This window comes from Anser cygnoides, chromosome 28 (genome assembly GCF_040182565.1).
Source record: "Anser cygnoides isolate HZ-2024a breed goose chromosome 28, Taihu_goose_T2T_genome, whole genome shotgun sequence".
In the NCBI taxonomy this organism is placed as follows: Eukaryota; Metazoa; Chordata; class Aves; order Anseriformes; family Anatidae; genus Anser; species Anser cygnoides.
Genome location: NC_089900.1, coordinates 2,532,795 through 2,558,445, shown reverse-complemented (window position 1 = coordinate 2,558,445; position 25,651 = coordinate 2,532,795). Strand labels below are relative to the sequence as shown.

At 52.6% G+C, this 25,651-nt stretch overlaps 2 protein-coding genes across 2 annotated transcripts; both read right to left on the bottom strand.

The window, feature by feature from the left end:
* Nucleotides 1–11,548: 11,548 nt before the first annotated feature.
* LOC136787143 (olfactory receptor 14A16-like) lies at nt 11,549–12,488 on the bottom strand. The gene is made up of 3 exons (XM_066984276.1): nt 12,242–12,488; nt 11,795–12,151; nt 11,549–11,595 (listed from the first exon to the last, which is right to left on the bottom strand). Exons 1-3 carry the CDS (start codon nt 12,486–12,488, stop codon nt 11,549–11,551), a joined length of 651 nt encoding a protein of 216 aa, XP_066840377.1.
* A 5,878-nt stretch (nt 12,489–18,366) lies between these two features.
* LOC136787214 (olfactory receptor 14C36-like) lies at nt 18,367–19,329 on the bottom strand. Its single transcript, XM_066984345.1, has one exon. It carries the CDS (start codon nt 19,327–19,329, stop codon nt 18,370–18,372), a length of 960 nt encoding a protein of 319 aa, XP_066840446.1. The 3' UTR covers nt 18,367–18,369.
* Nucleotides 19,330–25,651: the final 6,322 nt, after the last annotated feature.

The window sequence follows — 25,651 nt, the reverse complement described above, 5'->3', positions numbered from 1 at the left end:
GTGTTGCTCATGGCTCTGTGTGTGCTGCTGGTGGTGTGGTGGCTGTGAAGGTGCTGTTCCCTGTTGGAGCTGGTCTGTGTGTGGTCGGCTGTGTCCATGCCCTGTGTGTATTTGCCTGTGTGCACAAGAGTCTTGGAAATTCTGAGAGAATTTCTCCAGGTTCCTGATGAAAGAAGAAGCTTTCCTGGGTCTTAGGACTGAGGGACATTTTCTGACGCTCCCACAGACACAGAGATGGTGAAAGGGGTGTTAGCATGTTATCAATATGCTCCCTTTTCCTGTGGAGCATGCAAAGGCATCCAGCCATGTACAGACCCAAGGAGAGGGTTCGCCCTTCCTGTGGTCACAACTACACTCCCGTCCTTGGGGAGGACCCAAGCTGAGGACTTGCTGAGGACTTTTGGGCTCAGGTTCAGCACACAGACTGGGGGAGACTGTCTCACGGCCATGTGCTGGACACAGCCAGGGGGACAGCAGCAAACTGTTATGGCTACTGGGCCCTGTTTCCATCAGTCAAAGCCCTGACACAGGGCACAGGCATTGCTTTCGATGGCACCCAACTAGAAAGATGGTTGCAATAAAAGCTGGAGAATATAGGGCACCAGTTCTTCCTCAGCCACTTCCTAGGCTTGGTGAAGCACCAGGAAACCGTGGACTTGTGGCTCTGTATCGTAAGAAGCACAGAATCATAGAATTATTAAGGTTGGAAAAGACCTCCAAGATCATCTGGTCCAACCATCCCCCTATCACCAATATCACTCACTAAACCATGTCCCTAAGTATTACATCCAACCTTTTCCTCTGCACAGCTTTCCAGCCAGTCTGCCCCAAGCCTGTAGCACTGCATGGGGTTGTTGTGGCCACAGGGCAGGACGCGGCACTTAGCCGTGGTGAACCTCATCCCATTGGCCTCTGCCCATCGATCCAACATGTCCAGGTCCCTCTACAGGGCCTTCCTATCCTCCAGCAAATCGACACTTCCCCCCAACTTGTTGCCATCTGCAGACTTACTGAGGGTGCACTCAATTCCCTCATCCAAATCATCAATAAAGATGTTAAAGAGCTTGGGCCCCAAACCCAACCCCTGGGGAACACCACTGGTGACCTGTCACCAGCCGGATTTCACTCCGTTCACCACTACGCTCTGGGCCCAGCCATCCAGCCAGATTTTAACCCAGCAAAGAGTGTACCTGTCCAAGCCATGGTGTCCTGGTTCCAGTTAGGACAGAGTTAAGTAGCTCATAGTAGCTGGTAGGGTGCTATGTTTTGGATTAGGATGAGAAGAGCGCTGATAACATGCTGATGTTTTAATTGTTGCAGAGCAGTGCTTACACCAGGCCAAGGACTTTTCGGCTTCTTGCTCTGTCCTGCCAGCGAGCAGGCTGGGGGTGCAGCAGGAGCTGGGAGGGGACAGACCCAGGACAGCTGACCCAAACTGGCCAAAGAAGGGGTATTCCATACCATCTGACGTCATGCTAAACAATATATAGGGGTGGCTGGCCGGGGTGGGGGGGCCGGCTGCTCGGGGATAGGCTGGGCATCGGTCAGCGGGTGGTGAGCAATTGCATTGTGCATCACTTGTTTTCTTACACATTATTATTGTTAATACTATTACCATTATCACTATTATTATTATTATTGTTATTATTATTTTCCTGTCTTAATAAACTGTCTTTATCTCAACTCACAGGCTTCACTTTCCCGTTTCTCTCCCCCATCCCAGAGAGGGAGGGGGGAGAGTGAGCGAACGGCTGTGTGGTGTTTAGCTGCCAGCCGGGTTAAACCACAACAGTCCTTTTGGCGCCCAACGTGGGGCCCGAAGGGTTGAGATATCGACAAATCTGACCAGAGTGTGTTAAACTAAAATTGGTATAAGTATTGGACCTGCTTAATAGTTGCTAGTCACGATGTTGATTGCCTTAATCTCCAGTCTGCTGTACCTGTATTCCAAATTGAGTTTTATGGTGCGTTACTTTCTGTATGTGCTCCCTGTTGCACTGTTTATCCTTTCCGGGCCCTGGTTTAAGATTGTTATGGTACTGTGCGGTGTAGGAATGGCTTATGAAATGATGAAATATCTGGTCACGACTTTAACCTGGTATTTGTACTCAGCACTGACGTCGACTTTATACTTTGGAACCCATATCTCGGAAACTATTAGCAATTACACCTATTGCCTGTTTTCGTTAGGGAGCCAATCTGTGAAGGGGGCAGGGGAAGACATGTTTCCCTACCTGTTCACTCTCCCTTTCTCCTTCACCACCACCCTCTTATCCCCCGAGCTAGTTACGGTGGTTCTCCGAGATGTTGAATATCCTTGGGATACTCAGACCAGCCTGCTCTTGTTGTTATGTCTCCTGAATGCGCTTCAGGTTTTGTTGAGGGTTAAACAACTACTTAGGAATCTCATCCGGAGATCTGTCTTGAGGCGGGATAGTTGCGAGTGGCAGGGAGTGTGGGAGGATATGGGCAGGTTTCTAGAGCAGTGGTCACCTCCAGTGTTTTGGACATTCACCCCTGAACAACTGCAAAATCCTAAAAAGCTGGCGGAATGCTTGAAAAAAAGGTGTCATGACTCTGGCAGTTCCAAAGTGACACAAATCACTGTAGCGTGCTGGGGTCTGGCTTGTGCCTATCGAGCTGCAATTGATGCTACTAGCAACCTAGCTCCAGCTCCTGCAGCCGCTCCAGCTCCTGCAGCCGCTCCAGCTCCTGCAGCCGCTCCAGCTCCTGCAGCCGCTCCTGCTCCTGCAGCCATTCCAGTTCCAGCTCCTGCAGCTGCTCCAGCTCCTGCAGCCGCTCCAGCTCCAGCTCCTGCAGCCACTCCAGCTGCAGCTCCTGCAGCCGTTCCAGTTCCAGCTCCTGCAGCCACTCCAGCTGCAGCTCCTGCAGCCGTTCTAGTTCCAGCTCCTGCAGCTGCTCCAGCTGCAGCTCCTGCAGCAGCTCCAGCTCCTGCAGCTGCTCCAGCTCCTGCAGCCACACCAGCTGCAGCTCCTGCAGCCGTTCCAGTTCCAGCTCCTGCAGCCGCTCCAGCTCCTGCAGCCGTTCCAGTTCCAGCTCCTGCAGCCACTCCAGCTGCAGCTCCTGCAGCCGTTCCAGTTCCAGCTCCTGCAGCTGCTCCAGCTGCAGCTCCTGCAGCAGCTCCTGCTCCTGCAGCCGCTCCAGCTCCTGCAGCCACTCCAGCTGCAGCTCCTGCAGCCGTTCCAGTTCCAGCTCCTGCAGCCGCTCCAGCTGCAGCTCCTGCAGCCGTTCCAGTTCCAGCTCCTGCAGCCGCTCCAGCTGCAGCTCCTGCAGCCGCTCCAGCTCCAGCTCCTGCATCCGTTCTAGTTCCAGCTCCTGCAGCCGCTCCAGCTCCTGCAGCCGCTCCAGTTCCAGCTCCTGCAGCCGCTCCAGTTCCAGCTCCTGCAGCTGCTCCAGCTCCTGCAGCTGCTCCCACTCCTGTGTCTGGGTCAGAGAAACGAGGTGTAGCAGTGCAAGTTGACCCCGCAGAGGGTATTCCAACCCCTGTGGCAGACCCTGTGTCTGGGTTAGAGAAACGAGCTGTAGCAGTGCAAGTTGCCCCTGTAGACAAGGTGAAGAAACGGTGTAGAGGCTCAGGTCGTTTAGAACGCAAACAGTCTTCTGCTAAGTCTGGGCATAGTGAAGACGAGGCTGGGCCATCAAAGGTGCAGGAGACTGAAGATGAGGATGGGGATGTCGAAAAATCAACAGTAACTACCCGGACTCTATACCAGCGTGAGCTACGAGATGTGCGAAAAGATTTTGGTCGCTGTATAGGTGAGCAGCTTGTCACCTGGCTGCTCCGGTGCTGGGACACTGGAGCCAATTGTGTGGAATTAGAGGGCAAGGAAGCCAGGCGGCTGGGATCCCTTGCTAGGGACGCATGCATTGACAAAGCAATTGGTGATGGAGCACGATCTCGCAGCCTCTGGAGGCGTCTCCTGTCAGCTGTGCAGGAAAGGTATCCCTTCAAGGAAGAACTTGTATGTCTACCAGGCAAATGGACCACCATGGAGAAGGGAATTCAGTACCTGAGGGAATTGGCCGTACGGGAAGTAATTTATAAGGACCTAGACGACGCACAAACATCCGCAGATCCAGATGCAGTCCAGTGTACACCACCTATGTGGCGGACGTTTGTACGGAGTGCACCATCATCATATGCCAGCTCATTGGCAATAATAGCCTGGAAAGCGGAGGAGAATCCCCCAGTGAATGAAGTGGCTAAATTACTCCGGCAGTACGAAGGAAATCTCTCCTCTTCCCTACAGGCCTGTGTCTCGGCTGTGGAGAAACTCTCTGAAGAGGTCCACCAACTTAAAGAGAATTTATCTTCCCCTCCACCTGAACGAACCAGTGTCCACCAGCTAAAAGAGAATGCTTTGGAGAAACTTTCTGAAAAGATCCACCAACTTGAAGAAAGATTATCTTCCCCTCCACCTGAACGAAACAGTGTCCACCAGCTAAAAGAGAATACTTTGGAGAAACTTTCTGAAAAGATCCACCAACTTGAAGAGAGATTATTTTCCTCCCCACCTGTACAAACCAGTGTCTCAGCTATTAGGGGTAAACGTTCATCTATGCAAGGAAGACAATATGGTGGGCACACACACCGCGCCACCCTGTGGTTTTACCTACGTGACCATGGAGAGGACATGAGAAAATGGGATGGAAAATCTACTGCGACCCTAGAGGCACGGGTACGTGAATTGCAAAGGAAAACAACTGGGAAAAAGGAATTCTCTGAAAAGTTTGCTGCTCCAACTTCCAGCAGGCAGTCCTTTAGACACAGAAACGAAGATTCTGACCAGGACTAGAGGGGCCCTGCCTCCAGCCAGGGGGAGGAAAGGGACAATCGAGTTTATTGGACTGTGTGGATTCGATGGCCTGGCACGTCAGACGCACAGAAGTATAAGGCTTTGGTAGACACCGGTGCACAATGTACTCTAATGCCATCAAGCTATAAAGGGCCAGAGCCCATCTGTATTTATGGTGTTACGGGGGGATCCCAGCAGTTAACTGTATTGGAGGCTGAAGTGAGTCTAACCGGCAATGAGTGGCAAAAGCACTGTATTGTGACTGGCCCAGATGCTCCGTGCATCCTTGGCATAGACTATCTTAGAAGAGGATATTTCAAGGACCCAAAAGGGTTCCGCTGGGCTTTTGGCATAGCTGCCTTGGAGACAGAGGACATTAAACAGTTGTCTACCTTGCCTGGTCTCTCAGAGGACCCTTCTGTTGTGGGGTTGCTGAGGGTTGAAGAACAGCAAGTGCCGATCGCTACCACAACTGTGCACCGGCGGCAATATCGCACCAACCAAGACTCCCTGAGTCCCATCCATAAGCTAATTCGTCAACTGGAGAGCCAAGGAGTGATCAGCAAGACTCATTCACCTTTTAATAGTCCCATATGGCCAGTGCGAAAGTCTAATGGTGAGTGGAGACTAACAGTGGACTATCGTGGCCTGAACGAAGTCACGCCACCACTGAGTGCTGCAGTGCCGGACATGCTAGAACTCCAGTATGAACTGGAATCAAAGGCAGCCAAGTGGTATGCCACAATTGATATCGCTAATGCATTTTTCTCCATCCCTCTAGCAGCACAGTGCAGGCCACAGTTTGCTTTCACTTGGAGGGGAGTCCAATATACTTGGAATCGGCTGCCCCAGGGGTGGAAACACAGCCCTACCATTTGCTATGGACTGATCCAGTCTGCGCTGGAGCAGGGGGAAGCTCCTGAACACCTGCAGTACATCGATGACATCATTGTGTGGGGTGACACTGCAGAAGAAGTTTTCGAGAAAGGGAAGAAAATAGTCCAAATCCTTCTGAAGGCCGGTTTTGCCATAAAACAGAATAAAGTTAAAGGACCTGCACGAGAGATCCAGTTTTTAGGAATAAAATGGCAAGATGGACGTCGTCAAATCCCAATGGATGTGATCAACAAAATAACAGCTATGTCTCCACCAACTAGCAAAAAAGAAACACAAACTTTCCTAGGTGTCGTGGGGTTTTGGAGAATGCATATTCCAAATTACAGTCTGATTGTAAACCCGCTCTACCAAGTAACCCGTAAGAAGAATGCTTTTGAATGGGGCCCTGAGCAACGACAAGCCTTTGAACAAATTAAGCAGGAAATAGTTCATGCAGTAGCCCTCGGGCCAGTCCGAACAGGACCAGATGTAAAGAATGTGCTCTACACCGCAGCCGGGGAGAATGGTCCCACCTGGAGCCTCTGGCAGAAAGAACCTGGGGAAACTCGAGGTCGACCCCTGGGGTTTTGGAGTCGGGGATACAGAGGATCTGAAGCCCGCTATACTCCAACTGAAAAGGAGATAGTGGCAGCATATGAAGGAGTTCGATCTGCTTCGGAAGTGGTCGGTACTGAAGCGCAGCTCCTCCTGGCACCCCGACTGCCGGTACTAGGCTGGATGTTCAAAGGAAGGGTCCCCTCTACACATCATGCAACTGATGCTACATGGAGCAAGTGGGTTGCACTGATTACTCAGCGGGCTCGAATAGGAAACCCCAGTCGCCCAGGAATCTTGGAGGTGATTATGGACTGGCCAGAAGGCAAATACTTTGGGATATCATCAGAGGAGGAGGTGGTTCGTGCTGAAGAAGCCCCACTGTACAACAAGCTACCGGAAAATGAGAAGAAATATGCCTTGTTCACTGACGGGTCCTGTCGTATTGTGGGAAAGCATCGGAGATGGAAAGCTGCTGTATGGAGTCCTACACGACGAGTTGCAGAAGCTGCTGAGGGAGAAGGTGAATCGAGTCAGTTTGCAGAAGTGAAAGCCATTCAGCTGGCTTTAGATATTGCTGAACGAGAAAAGTGGCCAGTTCTCTATCTCTATACTGATTCATGGATGGTAGCAAATGCCCTGTGGGGGTGGTTACAGCAATGGAAGCAGAACAACTGGCAGCGCAGGGGCAAGCCCATCTGGGCTGCGGCATTGTGGCAAGATATTGCTGCCCGGGTAGAGAACCTGGTTGTAAAGGTACGCCATGTAGATGCTCATGTGCCCAAGAATCGGGCTACTGAAGAACATCAAAACAACCAGCAGGTGGATCAGGCTGCTAAGATTGAAGTGGCTCAGGTGGACCTGGACTGGCAACATAAAGGTGAATTATTTATAGCCCGATGGGCCCATGACACCTCAGGCCATCAAGGTAGAGATGCAACCTACAGATGGGCTCGTGATCGAGGGGTGGACCTGACCATGGACACTATAGCACAGGTTATTCATGACTGTGAAACATGTGCTGCAATCAAGCAAGCCAAACGGTCAAAACCTCTTTGGTATGGAGGACGATGGCTGAAATATAAATATGGAGAGGCCTGGCAGATTGATTACATCACACTCCCTCAAACCCGCAACGGCAAGCGCCACGTACTTACAATGGTGGAAGCAACCACCGGATGGCTGGAAACATATCCTGTGCCCCATGCCACCGCCCGGAACACTATCCTGGGCCTTGAAAAGCAAGTCCTATGGCGACATGGCACCCCAGAGAGAATTGAGTCAGACAACGGGACTCATTTCCGAAACAACCTTATAGACACTTGGGCCAAAGAACATAGTATTGAGTGGGTGTATCACATCCCCTATCACGCACCAGCCTCTGGAAAAGTTGAACGATACAATGGAATGTTGAAGACTACACTGAAAGCAATGGGTGCTGGGACATTCAAAAATTGGGATACACATTTGGCAAAGGCCACCTGGTTAGTCAATACCAGGGGATCTGCCAACCGAGCTGGACCTGCCCAATCAAACGTGTTACGCACTGTAGAAGGGGATAAAGTTCCTGTAGTGAACGTAAGAAACATGCTGGGTAAAACAGTCTGGGCTACTCCTGCCTCAGGAAAAGGCAAACCCATTCGTGGAATTGCTTTTGCTCAGGGACCTGGATGCACTTGGTGGGTAATGCAAAAGAATGGGGAGGTCCGGTGTGTACCTCAAGGGGATTTGATACTGGGTGAGAATAGCCCATGAGTTGAATTGTAGTATGTTAATTATTATATAATACTGTATGTCATCACTACCATGATTGCTATATATCATAGATGAAAATGGTGATTAATTAGAATGTATTGGAAAGAGTGTAACCTGAGCATGACATAAATGGTATGGAATAAGGGGTGGATATCTGTCCTGGTTTCAGTAAGGACAGAGTTAATTTTCCTCCTAGTAGGTAGTAGGGTGCTATGTTTTGGATTAGGATGAGAAGAGCGCTGATAACATGCTGATGTTTCAATTGTTGCAGAGCAGTGCTTACACCAAGCCAAGGACTTTTCAGCTTCTCACTCTGTCCTGCCAGCGAGCAGGCTAGGGGTGCAGCAGGAGCTGGGAGGGGACAGACCCAGGACAGCTGACCCAAATTGGCCAAAGGGGTATTCCATACCATCTGACGTCATGCTAAACAATATATAGGGGTGGCTGGCCGAGGTGGGGGGGCCAGCTGCTCGGGGATAGGCTGGGCATCGGTCAGCAGGTGGTGAGCAATTGCATTGTGCATCACTTGTTTCATACACATTATTATTATTATTAATACTATTATCATTATTATTGTTATTATTATTTACCTGTCTTAATAAACTGTCTGTATCTCAACCCACAGGCTTCACTTTCCAGTTTCTCTCCCCCATCCCAGAGAGGGAGGGGGGAGAGTGAGCGAACGGCTGTGTGGTGTTTAGCTGCCAGCCGGGTTAAACCACAACACCTGTCTTAAATTCTGCAGGGATTTGTTTGGTTTTCTTTTTCTTTTTCCCCATGTGATAATGTTTTCCACATAGAAATGCTGTTCTTCATCCTGTTGTACTCAAGTACCAACATATCATAGAATCATAGAATGGCCAGGGTTGAAAAGGACCTTCAAGATCACGTAGTTTCAACCGCTCTGCTCTGGGCAGGGTTGCCAACCACTAAAGCAGGCTGCCCAGAGCCGCATCCAGCATAATGGATATCTTGTGTGACCCTGAGGCTTTGCAGAAATGAGGAGCCAGACTCTTTGTGTCTTTAAACAAAACAAATGAAGCTACAACAACTTCTTTGTCTGAGACCCACTCTCAGCTGATCAGGAAGTAATGGGAATAGCAAACCCCTTTCTGGCTGCAGCAGCTCGGGGCAGGCTGCCCTGGCCCTGGGGCAGCAGGAGCTGCCTGAGGACCCCCAGGGATGGCCCACAGGGGCTGCAGGCCTCTGAGGATGTGCTGCAGAAGAGAGCAGGGGACACGGCAGGGGACACTGACCTCTGTACGCTTGTGCCATGGTTGCCCCATCTGTGGGGCTGAGCCCTCTGTGTCTCCGGGAGCTGCTGTGCCCTTCAGAGGGGCTGGGGCTGTGGTGGCAGTGCCCAGAGCCCTGCAGCAGCCTGTGGTGGGCACTGCCCTGGGGCTGCTGCCACTGGACTGGGATGAGGGCAGGGAGGTGGGCATAGGGCAAGGAGGTGGGAGAGCCATGCTCCGGGTCTGTGTTGGGGGAATGGCCAGCTGTGCTGGCCTCTGTCCTGGCCCAGAGCCCTGCAGACCTGGAGCAGGGCTGTCTGCAGAGGCCCCCATGGGATGTGGCTGGGGCAGGGCAGGGGCCATGGGCTGGAAGAGGCTGCAAAGGCAGGAGGACCATGGCAGGAAGGGACCCTGAGGGTGCCATTGGGATTGTAACAGGGGGAGCTTGACCCAGCCCTGAATGTGCACTGCCATGTGCGGTGCCTTGGCAGCACGGCTGTGGGAGCATGTGTGGGGCAGTGGGGCTGGGACGCTGCAGGGACAGGGTGCTGAGAGAGGCAAAAAGGATCTGCCAGGGTGTGGCAGCAAGGAGAGGCTCTGAAACAGAAATTTATGGTGGAGGTGGAGGTATGGTTTTAGCAAGGGCAGAGCTCACCTGGAAGTGGTGTTATTGAGAAAAGTCAAGAGCAAAGAGAAGAGCTTTTGCTGGAGCTAAGGCTCAGATTTCTCATCCAGCTCGCCCAGGGCTCGTCCTGAGCAAGGCGGCCACGAGCCCTGCCTGCCCTCCTGCCTGCCCCGCGCCGTCAGGTGGCTGTAGCAGAGGGGACCCACAGCCAGCCCCTCGATGGGGCTCTGCCAGCCCCTCGCCCTCCCCTCTGCAGTGACGTCATTTCTGCCCAGGGGCTCTCTGATGCGCGGGATGATGTCACAGTGCCTGCCGGCCAGCCCTTCTGAGGGCCAGTCAGGCTGCTGCAGTGGCAGTGACCTCACTCCAGCCCCCTCCCCACAGCCTACCTCTCCCCTTCCCCTCTCCCCTCTCTGGACCCCGGGGTGTCACGCATTCGGTGTCACGCAGCAGCTTTGCAGTGGTGGCCTCGGTGTTGGTGTTGCCAGGGAGGACATCTGCCCCTGTGCCAAAAGGACCTACTACTGCCAAGATGCATTTGGTGTTTCAAGCTGTCACTGGCAGAGGTCTTGCAAAGTCTTTCTGCAGTTGTGCCCAGGGACCTTCACTCCATAGGTCCTGGGCTGGGGCTTTCGCTTCAGACGAACCTGCGTCGGTCGTGGCAGAAGAAAGACGCCTCTTACAGCTGTGCTCTGCATCCTCCTTCATGGTAGGGCACCACTCGGTGTCCTTCGCTCTGCTCACAGTGTTTGTCTTAGCTCAGGGATGAACAGGATTAGATCTGCTTGAGTCTTCTGAGGCCAAATCCAAGGCCTATTGCCTGCTGCACCTACAGCACAATAATCATTACTTTCCCTTACTGTGCGGATTGACCCAATAGGTCTCTTCATATTAATCTCTTTTAATTTCCCTAGTTGGAAGGGGACATATTCCCAGACTGGGACAGGCTGCTGGGCTCTGCCACGGCCACTCAAAATCACCTGCTCTTGAGTCTTTCAGCCTGAGTTTATCACACATGACCCAACACGAGTTTCTCGGCGTCTCAATGGCTATTTCAAGTGTAGTTAACTCCAGGAATCCACTGGAACGTGTGCCAGGATGCATGGTGCCAGCCCACAGGAATCCCTCACACAACCTATGGTCTTGTCCAGGCCATAGTCTTGAGTTCCCAGACTGCAGTGGCTGCCTTCCAATGATTGTGACTTATTTACACTCATAGAACCATGGAACAATAGAGCCATGTAGATTGGAAAAGACCTCTCAGATCATTTGGCTCAGGCCAAAGACGACAAGATAACAGACTCTGACCTCTATACAGCCCTTCCTGATAAATTCGGCAGTGGCCCTGTGTTATCTTTGTTTCCTCTTTAACTGTAACAGGAACAGTTCATCTTGGTACCATGGCACAAGCATACAAAGGTCAGTGTCCCCTGCTGTGTCCCCTGATCTCCTCTGCAGCACATCCTCAGAGGCCTTCAGCCCGTTTGTGCCATCCCTGGGGGCCCTCAGGCAGCTCCTGCCACCCCAGGGCCAGGGCAGCCTGCCCTGACCTGCTGCAGAGAGAAAACAGTTTATTATTCCTGTTTTTAATCCACTGAACGTAGGTCTCAGAGAAAGAAATTGCTCCAGCTTCATTTATTTTGATTAAATACACAGAGCCTGGAGCCTTTTTTTACTGAAACCGTAGGTCACACAGACAACGGAATACTCAGGTAGAAGGAAGTGAAGGGCTTTTCTGCATAGAGAACATTATCACAGGGACACAAGGGAAAAACAACCAAACAAACCAACAAACACAAAGCAGAAAGGCAAGACTGCCTGTCGTGACATACAGTGGGAGTCATTTGCAGAAAAAGGTAGACAGTCTGTCACCACAGATAAAAACCCAATCAACATTTTCCATATTGAATCCTTGAGATCCTGGTTCCTCATACTGTAGATGAAGGGGTTCGCTACTGGAGGCAGCATGGAGTACAGAACTGCCACCGCCAGGTTCAGGTTTGGGGAGGAGATGGAACGGGGCTTCAGGTAGGCAAATATGACAGTGCTGAAAGAGAGTGAGACCACGGCCAGGTGAGGGAGGCACGTGGAAAAGGCTTTGTGCCGGCCCTGCTCAGAGGGCATCCTCAGCACTGCCATGAAGATCTGCACGTAGGAGAGCACAATGAAAACAAAGCATCCAAAACCCAAAAAGGAAGTGAACATGAGAAGCCCAACTTCCCTGAGGTAGGAGTCTGTGCAAGAAAGCTTGAGGATCTGGGGGATTTCACAGAACTGGTCCACAGCATTGCCTTGGCAGAGGGGCAGGGAAAATGTATTGGCCGTGTGCAGCAGAGCATAGAGAACCCCACTGCCCCAGGCAGCTGCTGCCATCTGGGCACAAGCTCTGCTGCCCAGGAGGCTCCCATAGCGCAGGGGCTTGCAGATGGCAACGTAGCGGTCATAAGACATGACCGTGAGAAGAAAAAACTCTGCTGATATCAGGAAGACAAATGCAAAGACCTGTGCAGCACATCCTGCATAGGAGATGGCCCTGGTGTCCCAGAGGGAATTGGCCATGGCTTTGGGGAGAGTGGTGGAGATGCAGCCCATGTCAATCAGGGCAAGGTTGAGGAGGAAGAAGTACATGGGGTTGTGGAGGCGGTGGTCGCAGGCTACGGCGGTGAGGATGAGGCCGTTGCCCAGGAGGGCAGCCAGGTAGATGGCCAGGAAGAGCACGAAGTGCAGGAGCTGCAGCTCCCGCGTGTCTGCGAATGGCAGGAGGAGGAACTCGCTGATGGAGCTGCTGTTGGACATCTGATCCTCCTGGACAAAGGGACGATCCAAGGAAGAAAAGACAGTGATAATTAGCAGAGACATCTCTGAGAAAACCTTACTCCACCTCTCACTGAAACCCCCCACAGTGACTTTCCCCTTTCTGAGACCTTTCTGCTGCTCTGTTGCTTGAGCTTTGGATGGTGCTGGAGGAGAGTGCCTCTGGGAGCAGGGGACCCTGCTGTGCACTTTGGAGGCATCACACCTGCCCTACAATTCTAGGTATAAAGAAATCAGGAGTGACCTCTGATTAAATCTACCTCCGATGTACGTGGACTTCCCAGCATTACCACTCTCAACACTCTTGACTGCCAAACAGCGTTTGTGGTTTAATTTGTTCCAACTGCATGTGTGACACTCGGAAGAGTTTTTTTGAAGGTAGAATACCGTGGCGTTTGTAATATATTCCAGGTGCAATTTTGTGAGTCCCAGGGGCAAAGTGAATGTCCTTAGTGCAGTGTTGGTAGCCAGTCTGTCCATCTACCCTGGCCTCAGCCAGACTCCTCTAGGGCTCAGTCCAGTTCCCCACATTGAGCTGCTCAATTATTGTGGATTCAGGAACACCCGGGAAAGTGATTCAGCTTTTTCCTTCCCCATAGACTGCATTGCCCCAAGTCCCAGAGTTGAGAACGGGGTTTGGGCACCTTTCCCCTAAGGACAGGTCTGCGTGGTGGGACCCAGAGGGTCAGAGCTTGAGCTGCAGCTGAAAGCCAGATCTACAGGGATCCATAAAGCAACAACAGCAACAGTAGGTGTAGGAGCAGAGAAAAATAGCACAGGGCTTCTGCCAGGAGAGACAAAGCCAGAGAGGTACTGACAGAAACTCAGGAGAGTCTGCTCTGCTGTAAGTCGTGCTGCTGAGGTTATGAGTCACGTCCTGAATCTTGTGGGACTGAGGGCGGAAAGGGAAGTACCAGAGTATTCTGTTAGCACTGTCCTGCCATTCCCTGCCCATGGCTCTGCCGCCTGCAGCTGTCCCTGCCTGCAGCTGGGTCTCTGTCCCCACGCCTCCTGCCTGCAGGTCACAGCCCCCATCCCACCCGCTGGGTGCTCAGCTCTGCCCTGCAGACACCTCCTGGCAGCAGGGCTCTGCCCAGGGGCAGCTCGCTGGGGGCACGTCCTAGAGACCAGGTCACACAGACCCTGCTGACACTGCACATGTGGTGGTGGAGCTTTCTGTGGGCTGAGGGGCAGGAAAGGGACTTGCTGGGGTCCTTCTAATGCTCCTTGTGGAGGCTTAGCAGTCAAAGCCTCTACCCTGAAGTGACAGCCTTTATTTCTATTCTCACTGAGCCAAAGAAGAGAAAACTAAAAGCAGAGAGTCTGGAAAGCTAAGAGTGCAGCAGGAATTTCCTATCATTATCCCTGCTCTTGCAACGTCCCCTTGGATACATACCAGTTGCGCTGCGTAGCTGTAAGCAGGCTGCCCCAGGCAGCAGCCTCCCACCAGCAGCAGGACCCTGCACTGCCAGGGGGCTCCTTCCACCCGCAGCTTCTCCCCGCAGCGCCCTGGGCAGCTCCCCGGGCAGGCTGAGTGCTGAGCCTGGCAGGCGGCAGAGGCCCTGCCCCGGCACACAGCCCCTGGGGCACAGCAGGGACCCTGCTCTGCACCACAGCCCTGGGCACCCCTGCCTGCACCCACGGCTTCTCCTTCCTCCAGGAGCTGCGGCTGCATTGCCCTCCAGCCAGAGACTTACCGGGGTCAGGGCTGGCAAGTGTTCTCCCCCAGCGAGCTCTGTGCATCCTGCCACCTCTGCCTGCCTTTACCCACTCTGTCTCTGCAGGCAGTGCCCCCAGCCCTGCTGCGCTGGGCACAGGAGCTGCTCCTGGGCAGAGCTGGCTCTCTGCAGCGCTGCCCGCTTGCCAGGAGCTCCCCTTGGGCCCAGGAGCCCGGCCCAGCTCAGCAGCACAGGCCCAGCCCAAGGCCTCCCTTGCTCTGCCCCCCACCAGGCTCCCTGCACATGGCCCTGAGGCTCCTGGGCTCACAGCTCCCGGATGGCAGCAGGGTCCCTCCTGGGGAACACACTTGGAAGCAGACAAAGCAAACACTCACTGGCCCTCTCTAAGCACCGTGCTAACTGATTCCTGCAGCAGGAATTGCCCTGCCAGGGTGCGCAGGGGCGCGGGACGTGCCAAAGTTCCTCTCTGTTGTTCAACTTACTCATCAGTGAAGTCAATGATGTAATAGAGTGCACCCTCACAAACTTTGCTGATGACACAGAGCTGGAAGGAGTGGCTGATACCACAGAGGGACCTGGACATGCTGGAGAGATAGGCTGAGAGGAACCCCACGAAGTTCAACAAGGGCAAGTGCAGGGTCCTGTCTCCTTCCTAGGGCGGAATAACCCCCAGCATCAGTACAGGCTGGGAATGGCCTGCTGGAAAGCAGCTCTGCAAAGAAGGACCTGGGAGTCCTGGTGGACAGCAGGCTGAGCATGAGTCAGCAGTGTGCCCTTGTAGCCAAGAAGGCCGACGGGATCCTGGGGTGCATTAGGAACAGTGTCACCAGCAGGCCAAGGGAGGTGATCCTCCCCCTCTACTCAGCCTGTACAGGTGCTTGGTGTTATTCCTCCGTAGGAAGGAGACACCACAAAGAAAAGGTGGTATGCATGAGAAGCCTGACAGGGTTAGAAAAGCAGCGTTTAGTTGCAGAATAAGCACTAGGGCTGGATTCCCCTGAAAAGCTACAAGTTCCTTGACAGAGCGGCACACTGCCACAGTCATGGTGACAGCCTGGCAGCTTTGCGCCTGGGTATTAGTGAGATCAGTCAAATGGGATGAAGGCTTTGTTCCTCATCCCTTCTGTTGAGAGAGGGGTTTTGCCTCTCGGCAGGAGCTAGCGCTGCCACATGTCACCCAGGCAATGTCTCTGAGTGGCATCTGCCCTTGGGGCCCAGAGATGTGCAAAGCCTTGGTTCTCTTGCTTTCCAATATCCACTGGCATTCCATCCAAGCTGAGCAACCCAAGGCCTTCTCCAGAGCTGGTCATCACGGAAAGGCACTTCTGGGACTCCTTGTAGCAGCCTGCAGTAATGCTGCCATTGCTTATGTCAATTGTGGGTGCCTGGAGTGTTTTGGACTCTTCTAGAGGTGAGTTTGAAGTATGGGAATGCTTTATACAAACACAAAAGAGCTTTGACATGTTGGCTTGTGCTCAGTGACTTCTGAGCTAGAGGACTGCAGGTTATTGAATCAAAGACTGGAGTGTGTGGAGTGCATCCAGTGTCCTAGAGCCACTCACACACTGGCCGATACTGACTTGGTCACTGAAAATACAGTCTGGTTGGGGTCTTCAGCTTCCCAGATGTCTGCCGGAAAGACAACACAGCAGAGAGGAAATAGTCTAGGAGGTCTCTGGAGTGTGTGGAAGATGAGCAGGGGAGGTCCCAGTCAACTGTGGGTTAGCAAATGTGACGCCCAAGTTCCAGTGGATTCCTGGAGATAACTACACTTGAAATGGCCATTGAGACCCCCAAGAAAATCATGTTGGTCCATGTGCGATAAACTCAGGCTGAAAGACTCAAGAGCAGGTGAATTTGAGTGGCTGTGGCAGAGCCCAGCAGCCTGCCCCAGTCTGGGAATATGTCCCCTTCCAACTAGGGAAATTAAAAGAGATTAATATGAAGAGACCTATTGGGTCAATCCGCACAGTAAGGGAAAGTAATGATTATTGTGCTGTAGGTGCAGCAGGCAGGAGGCCTTGGATTGGGCCTCAGAAGACTCAAGCAGATCTCATGCAGTTCATCCATGAGCTAAGACAAACACTGTGAGCAGAGCGAAGGACACCGAGTGGTGCCCTAGCATGAAGGAGGATGCAGAGCACAGCTGTAAGAGGCGTCTTTCTTCTGCCACGACCGACGCAGGTTCGTCTGAAGCGAAAGCCCTAGCCCAGGACCCATGGAGTGAAGGTCCCTGGGCACAACTGCAGAAAGACTTTGCAAGACCTCTGCCAGTGACAGCTTGAAACACCAAATGCATCTTGGCAGTAGTAGGTCCTTTTGGCTCAGGGGCAGATGTCCTCCCTGGCAACACCAACACCGAGGCCACCACTGCAAAGCTGCTGCGTGACACCGAATGCGTGACACCCCGGGGTCCAGAGAGGGGAGAGGGGAAGGGGAGAGGCAGGCTGTGGGGAGGGGGCTGGAGTGAGGTCACTGCCACTGCAGCAGCCTGACTGGCCCTCAGAAGGGCTGGCCGGCAGGCACTATGACATCATCCCGCGCATCAGAGAGCCCCTGGGCAGAAATGACGTCACTGCAGAGGGGAGGGCGAGGGGCTGGCAGAGCCCCATCGAGGGGCTGGCTGTGGGTCCCCTCTGCTACAGCCACCTGACGGCACGGGGCAGGCAGGAGGGCAGGCAGGGCTCGTGGCCGCCTTGCTCAGGACGAGCCCTGGGCGAGCTGGGTGGGAAATCTGTGCCTTAGCTCCAGCAAAAGCTCTTCTCTTTGCTCTTGACTTTTCTCGATAACACCACTTCCAGGTGAGCTCTGCCCTTGCTAAAACCATACCTCCACCTCCACCGTAAATTTCTGTTTTGGAGCCTGTCCTTGCTGCCAAACCCTGGCAGATCCTTTGTGGCCCCTCTCAGCACCCTATTACTGTAACGTCCCAGTCCCACTGCCCCACACATGCTCCCACAGCCGTGCTGCCAAGGCACCACACATGGCAGTGCACATTCAGGGCTGGGTCAAGCTCCCCCTGTTACAATCCCAATGGCACCCTCAGGGTCCCTTCCTGCCCTGGCCCTCCTGCCTTTGCAACCTCCTCCAGCCCATGGCCCCTGCCCTGACCCAGCCACATCCCATGGGGGCCTCTGCAGACAGCCCTGCTCCAGGTCTGCAGGGCTCTGGGCCAGGACAGAGGCCAGCACAGCTGGCCGTTCCCCCAACACAGACCCTGAGCACGGTTCTCCCACCTCCCTGATCTCTGCCCACCTCCCTGCCCTCATCCCAGTCCAGTGGTAGCAGCCCCAGGGCAGTGCCCACCGCAGGCTGCTGCAGGGCCCTGGGCACTGCCACCACAGCCCCAGCCCCTCTGAAGGGCACAGAAGCTCTTGGGGGCACAGAGGGCTCAGCCCCGCAGATGGGTATTTCATGGCACAAGCGTACAGAGGTCAGTGTCCCCTGCTGTGTCCCCTGCTCTCTTCTGCAACAGATCCCCAAGAGGCCTGCAGACCTTCCTGCTCAGAAGGCATCCTCAGCACAGCCCTAAAGATCTGCACATAGCTGATGGACTCTCCAGGCAGCTTCATATTTATGTCCTGGAGGATGTCCTCTGCCCTGCCCCATGTGGGACAATCATGCCTATGTACCTCAGTGACCATCTCTGCTGTCATTAGACACCAACACGTTGCTCTTAAATCCTATGCTTGGTCTCTCCCAAATCCATGCAGCAACAGGCCTGCCGGGGAGCAAGTGCACAGCCCAGATTTTGGCACAAGCTGTGAAAGAAGAGTGAAGTGTTCAGACTGCACTATTAAGATCCTGTTTTATTAAGCAGATACTAAAACAGTCAGTGCTGACCTTCTGTAAGACACATTTATAGAGCCTCCAGAGTAAACAGAGCAGTGTCATTCCTCATTAGAAATGAGACATCTGCAAACATTTCTCTAAGAACATAAATGCTAATGATATTAAAGATAACAATGAAAATATACATATGAAACAAGGCTGAGGCCTTCATGGGGATAGGAAAGTCACTTGTGTAGAAAGAGGGAAAATCTATCACTACTCAGAAAGATCCATGAAATCATTTGTCTAATGGCACCCTTGAGCTCCTGGCTTCTCATGCTGTAGATGAGGGGGTTCAGTGTTGGGGGCATGACCGAGTACAGAACTGCCACCACCAGGTCAGAGGACGGGGAGGAGATGGAGGGGGGCTTCAGGTAGGCAAAAATGGCTGTGCTGAGAAAAAGAGAGACCACAGTCAGGTGAGGGAGGCACGTGGAAAAGGCTTTGTGCCGGCCCTGCTCAGAGGGCATCCTCAGCACGGCCCTGAAGATCTGCACGTAGGAAAAAACAATGAAAACAAAACATCCAGATGTCAAACAAGCACTAAACAGAAGCACCCAGACTTCCCCGAGGTAGGAGTTAGTGCAGGAGAGCTTGAGGATCTGGGGAATTTCACAGAAGAACTGGTTCAAGGCATTGCCTTGGCAGAGGGGCAGAGAAAATGTACTGGCAGTATGCAGCAGAGCATAGAGAACCCCACTGCCCCAGGCAGCTGCTGCCATCTGGGCACAAGCTCTGCTGCCCAGGAGGCTCCCGTAGTGCAGGGGCTTGCAGACGGCAACGTAGCGGTCATAGGCCATGATGGTGAGAACTGAAAATTCAGTTCCAATAAAGAAGACAAACAGAAAGACCTGTGCAACACATCCCGCATAGGAAATGGCCCTGGTGTCCCAGAGGGAATTGGCCATGGCTTTGGGGAGAGTGGTGGAGATGCAGCCCAGGTCGAGGAGGGCGAGGTTGAGGAGGAAGAAGTACATGGGGGTGTGGAGGCGGTGGTCGCAGGCTACGGCGGTGAGGATGAGGCCGTTGCCCAGGAGGGCAGCCAGGTAGATGGCCAGGAAGAGCGCGAAGTGCAGGAGCTGCAGCTCCCCCGTGTCTGCGAATGCCAGCAGGAGGAACTCACTGATGGAGCTGCTGTTGGACATATGCTGCCTGTTGGGTATGGGGATCTGTACAGGTAGTAAAAGACAATGAAAAGTTAGGACAGGCTTCTCCGAGTGAAACCTATACCATTTCTTGTAGACCCTCCCCCTGCCATACTTAAAGGCTTTTCCTTTCTCTACTGGAATCTTTCATTCAGCTCCACGACATGAGCTTCATTTTAAAGGCTCAGTGCGCCATGAGGACCAGGGGCCTTTGCTCCTGGGCTCTTGAGAGAATCAGTCCTTACTCAGTGCAGCGAGTACACGGGAACATGGCAGCTGGGAAAGGTTTTATTTTCAGAGTTTGTCAGATGAAATCCTTTCTTACACAGAAGGCCATGTCAGCATCTGCATTCCAGTGCTACAGAATGTAGTTGACAGAAAGGAGTTTCAGGGGCAATTTTTTCTACATATCCTTTTCCCTCTCTTCACGCCCAAGCAGTGTTCTCTACAGTCAGAAATCCTGAGGATTTCTGCTGCACTCACCGTGAACGGTTGTGAGACTTAAGAGGCAATGTATTCCCTTTGGTTCAGAGCAGGATGAGGGGAGTTGGCTGGGCTTGTTCCCACCTGCCCTGAGTGTGCAGCTTTTGCAGATGGAGGACAATCACATTTCTGTTACCCAGAAAGACGCCAGACACTGCTGAAAGAGGAGGAATCCACTGCCAATTCCTCAATGCCCAGCCTTTGTCAAGGTACCTGAGCAAGGTCTCAGCACCACACCTCCTGCCCAGGACACCTAACGTTCATTTCACCAGCCCAATAGTATGTCCTTGCATTTAGCATCTCCTCTACTACGTATGCTTTCCAGATATTACAAACATACTATGGGAAAGATTTCTATCCTGCAGGGCAGCTCACAGCTCGAAAGACCAAGAGGGCAGCGACTTTTTTTTTAGGTGTGAGAGGAGGCTAGGAGGTAGGCTCACAGGAAGGGGTCTTTACTGAATGGAAAAATATGGAGTTTTCTGATGAATTAGCCCTGTGACAGGTTTTATGACTTACCTTCCTCTCATTCCTTGATCATATCTCTGATGACTGAAGGTTTTATTTCTGGGAGCTGTTTCCTTGTCTCAAGTCTTATTCCTGTTTCTGCTCACAGCCTCAACCCAATCTCTGTGCAGTAATCTTTGCCCTTCGGCGAATTCCTGTATGCAGGGGACTGGCTAGTTGCATGTGCATGTTTACAGGTGGAAAAGAACCTGTAGAAATGCCCAGATGGGTTCAGCAAAGATGATGCTGTTGCTATTGATAGGAAGAGGAGAGGCTGAAGGCAGTTCCGGGGCAGCTCACAAACCTACTGATCATCAGTATCACAGTTCAGGAATCTCAGCAATGTGCTCATTCTTGACAGCTCCTTTTCCATTTCTCCCTGTTTCCCGTCCCCATCCAGTAGAGTAGGTAACTGACAAGAGGGCAGAATATTCCTAAATGGACTTTTCTTGTGAAAAACTTAACTGGGAAATGCCACTGTGTGCTGTATACCTGTGAGCAGGCTGCCCCAGGCAGCAGCCTCCCGCCAGCAGCAGGACCCTGCCCTGCCGGGGGGGCTCCTTCCACCCGCAGCTTCTCCCCGCAGCGCCCTGGGCAGCTCCCCGCGCAGGCTGAGTGCTGAGCCTGGCAGGCGGCAGAGGCCCTGCCCCGGCACACAGCCCCTGGGGCACAGCAGGGACCCTGCTCTGCACCACAGCCCTGGGCACCCCTGCCTGCACCCGCGGCTTCTCCTTCCTCCAGGAGCTGCGGCTGCATTGCCCTCCAGCCAGAGACTTACCGGGGTCAGGGCTGGCAAGTGTTCTCCCCCAGCGAGCTCTGTGCATCCTGCCACTTCTGCCTGCCTTTACCCACTCTGTCTCTGCAGGCAGTGCCCCCAGCCCTGCTGCGCTGGGCACAGGAGCTGCTCCTGGGCAGAGCTGGCTCTCTGCAGCGCTGCCCGCTTGCCAGGAGCTCCCCTTGGGCCCAGGAGCCCGGCCCAGCTCAGCAGCACAGGCCCAGCCCTAGGCCTCCCTTGCTCTGCCCCCCACCAGGCTCCCTGCCCATGGCCCTGGGGCTGCAGGGGAACCTGCTGGGAAACAGCCTGAAGGAATCCCTAGCGTTCCCTCCCTCCCCTGGGCACACACACTTCACAACAGAGTCATTTCTCCTAGCAGAAAATGAATTAGCTGTAACAATAACTTCTTTAAGTTCCAGTATCAGTTTGGACATGAAGTCATGGTGGGGGACATTTCTTCCTCCTTGTGGCCACTTCCAACCTTCCGAGATGCACTTTGTGCTGTGTTTTTTGCTTTTTTTCTTTTTTTTCCTCCTGCTGTTCCCTACCACCAAAATAAGCTCCATCAAGGTTGAAACCTCTCCTAAAGTAGGCATCCCAACATATCAGCATACTTGCTGCCTGTCAACCAACCAGACAGGAGTCACCTCACCAGCATCTTCCAAGAAATGGGGCTGTTGCTGTCCTTGCACTTCTTGGCTGGACACACCCGAGCCTTGTGCCTCCTGCTGTCCAGTCATGGACTCAAGCAGAAGGGACAGCACAACCCATATGCAGGCCTTCTTTCTGCCTGGGTCCTCCTGGGTATGTAGGCAGAGGGGATCCCACAGTCAGCATGCCAACCAGGTGCCTTCTGCTGGCCTACCAGGGCCACTGGCAGATGTCAGCCAAAAAGTACAGATCCCAGGGAGAAGTCAAGGGTGACCTGTCAGCTCCTTCAGACAGAAGTGACCTCACAGTCCCTTTCCGTGACATGTTCCTGCTGCTGCCCTATCATCTGCAGAGACAGAAGTGACCTCACAGTCACTGCCACCATCACATTCCTCCTGCTGGGGCAGGAGATCCTGAGGCAGAGCTGAGCTCATCAGAGCATTCCCACCCATCTCCTCCTTGTGTTTGACGAGCTGATCAGATCCATGGCCCCTCACATTCATCTTTGAATGCCATGTGACTGCACAGCAACCTCACGGCTCCTGCCCTGCGCCAAGGGGGTAAGTGCCTAAAGTTAAGGGTTAGGAGAGGGGTTGAAGGTGAGGAGGTTAATGCACAGGAATGGGGGCTTTGGGTGTTAGTTGTTCATGTATGGCATTAGGGACTAGAGCTCACTTTTCTGGGTTAGAGATGAAGCAAAATCTAGTGGAAGTGTTTGGTGTTCTGCTTGTGGTGTCAGGTCTGTGGTTAGGGTATGGTCAAGCTCTGTGGTTTAGGGTTTTGTTTAGGTCTGCATTAAGACTAGGGTTAACTAGAGCATTTTAATGCTACTGTTAAGGGCAGGGATCAGGGCGAGCAAGAGTGTAAGGGTAATGGAAAAAGGCTATGGACTAAGTTTGGCTTCAAGGGATATTGTGGTCAAACATTAGAGTAGTGGATTCCTGTCAGGGTGTGGAGTAGCATTTAGGTTTAGAGATTAATGTTACAGAATAAAATAGGTTAAGGGCCTCACATGACTGCTTTAAGTCAGTTTTATGGTGGGATCAACATTACCTTACCTGAACATTCTAACCTCTTCAAAATCGTTAGCTTCTGCTATCCAAGCTCCTCTTCCCTCCGCCAAATCTCTCCTCTCTTCTGGCCAGGCTTTCCTGACTTCCCCATATCAGCCACCTTCTTAGGGGCAGCTTTCTGATGGCTTTCATGAACTCAGAGTATTTGTCTCACCTCTGCTGACTACTCCATTCCTGAGAAAGAAACAGCTCCTAAGCCAGCATGGAGAAAGACACCAAGGTCTGTAGGAGCACCCTGCACAATGTGCCCAGCAGCTCTGCAACACCACAAAAGTGTGCTTCCTGCCTACAAGTTTTGGTTCCAGAATGGTTCCTATGGACCCAGGGTAACTTCTTCCAGGCTCTCATGCAGGCTTTATGTTCCCCCAGGCATCTGGGAGGCAGTGGCCCCCTTTGTGTAGAAAACTGAAAGCAGCCCTGAAGGATGAATTAGGCAAAGCTGAAACCTCTGACATGACAACAGCTATCCAAGACCTCTTCCTCTACGGGGCCTGCCAGGTACTTAGGAAGAGAGGATCTTACAACCTACGTGCAAAGCAGGTGGATCTGCTGGCCTGTCATGGACACCAGTGTTAGTGTTGGGGAGAATCGAATGGATGTTCTATTAATGTTTCTCAGGTGATGGATCATACGGTATAATTAAATATTATTAAATGTACTTACATTATCAAGTAATCTATGTATACTGGAAACCTAGGGAGTACATTGAACATTTAAAGGAATCGTTGAAGGGGAACCCTGGGAGGGAATAGGTACAACCTGACCTTGGATAAGGGCCTGGAGATGATGAAATGAGTTGAAGCAGAACCAAGGAGCGGAGGGAGCATGCGTCGAGTGAGAAAGGTGAAAGAGTTTAGCGGAGAGGAAGACTCCTTACTTCATCTGGACGACCACCTGGACGACCACCAGAGTGCGCCACGCATGTGCAAAGGGGAGGGGAGCTAATTAGAATGAAAAGCGAGGCTGATGTTGCAACCTGTAATGAATATGTATACCTGACGCAATATTGTATGTATAAGTAACGGCTGGGAAGTAACGGGACTTGAAGCCAGATTTGGGCACCTGCCCCGGCTTCCAGCGCTGAATAAAGCACCTTCATATAATCACTTGGTGGTTATGTGGTTGCTACGCTAACATTTTGGCGACCCAGATGGGACAGCGTGGGCACTGCTGAGGCGGATCGTGTCTCGGTTTCGCTCCAGCCGGCACCGAGGGATTCTCGGGGAGCAGTCGACCACGACCGACCTCCGCTGCTCACGATGTACCACTGGAGTGGTAAGCAAAGGTGCTTTCAACTTTGGGTATTCGGTACCGATTTGGTTGGGAAAGCCTGCCGGTCAGACGCGGCGAAAGCCACGCTCGGTTGGGCAGGGAGCTCCCGGGGTAAGCCTAGGCGCCGTCCGTTAGACAGAGCGAAAGCTCTGCAGGTTCGGCATTGGTAATTGTATTGGTTTGTGCTGAAGGGTCAGCACCTGGTATTATTGGTATGTAAAAAGCGTGCTGCTGCTGCTCCGGCAGCTTTTGGGAAAGCACGCTGCTGCTCCGGCAGCTTCCGGAAAGTGTGCTGTTGCTGCTCCGGCAGCTTTCGAGAGAGTGTGTTGCTGCTCCGGCAGCTTTCGAGAGAGTGTGTTGCTGCTCCGGCAGCTTCCGGAAAGTGTGCTGTTGCTGCTCCGGCAGCTTTCGAGAGAGTGTGTTGCTGCTCCGGCAGCTTTCGGGAGAGTGTGTTGCTGCTCCGGCAGCTTTCGGGAGAGTGTGTTGCTGCTCCGGCAGCTTTCGGGAGAGTGTGTTGCTGCTCCGGCAGCTTTCGGGAGAGTGTGTTGCTGCTCCGGCAGCTTTCGGGAGAGTGTGTTGCTGCTCCGGCAGCTTTCGAGAGAGTGTGTTGCTGCTCCGGCAGCTTTCGGGAGAGTGTGTTGCTGCTCCGGCAGCTTTCGAGAGAGTGTGTTGCTGCTCCGGCAGCTTTCGGGAGAGTGTGTTGCTGCTCCGGCAGCTTTCGGGAGAGTGTGTTGCTGCTCCGGCAGCTTTCGAGAGAGTGTGTTGCTGCTCCGGCAGCTTTCGGGAGAGTGTGTTGCTGCTCCGGCAGCTTTCGAGAGAGTGTGTTGCTGCTCCGGCAGCTTTCGGGAGAGTGTGTTGCTGCTCCGGCAGCTTTCGGGAGAGTGTGTTGCTGCTCCGGCAGCTTTCGGGAGAGTGTGTTGCTGCTCCGGCAGCTTTTGGGTCCGTATCATAAGCTCAAAATGAAAAAGATTAAAGAAATTCTGGGAAAAGATGTACCTATCCCGCGGACATCCCCGCTGGGGTGTTTGCTAGCACACTGGAAAGAGGGAGGTTTTGGTCAAGAAATGCGGAAAGGAAAGCTGATTGATTATTGTAATATTTGGTGGCCACAGTATAAACTAGAGGACCAAGAAACTTGGCCTGAGAATGGAACATTGCAATATAATACAATTTTACAATAATGCTATTTTGTAAGTGGGAAGGAAAATATGATGAACTGCCGTATGTGGAATTATTCTTTTATTTGCGCCGAAAGCCTGAATGGCAGCATGCTTGTGGAATAATGGTGCTTGAAGTTTAAACTGAGGAACGTTGTTGTGCATGTACTAAGGAGGGACGCTGTATACAGCATCAGGCAATAGAGAATAATAAGTATTATGGGAAATAATATAATATAATAATATAATAATGTATATAATAATATAATAATGTATATAATAATATAATAATATAATATAATAATATAATAATGGAAATATTGATCTGGAAGTTGCGCCGTCGGCTCCGCCGGAAGAGCCAGGACAGGGAGGGAAAAGAGAAAAGGAAGATAGCAGTAGTGATG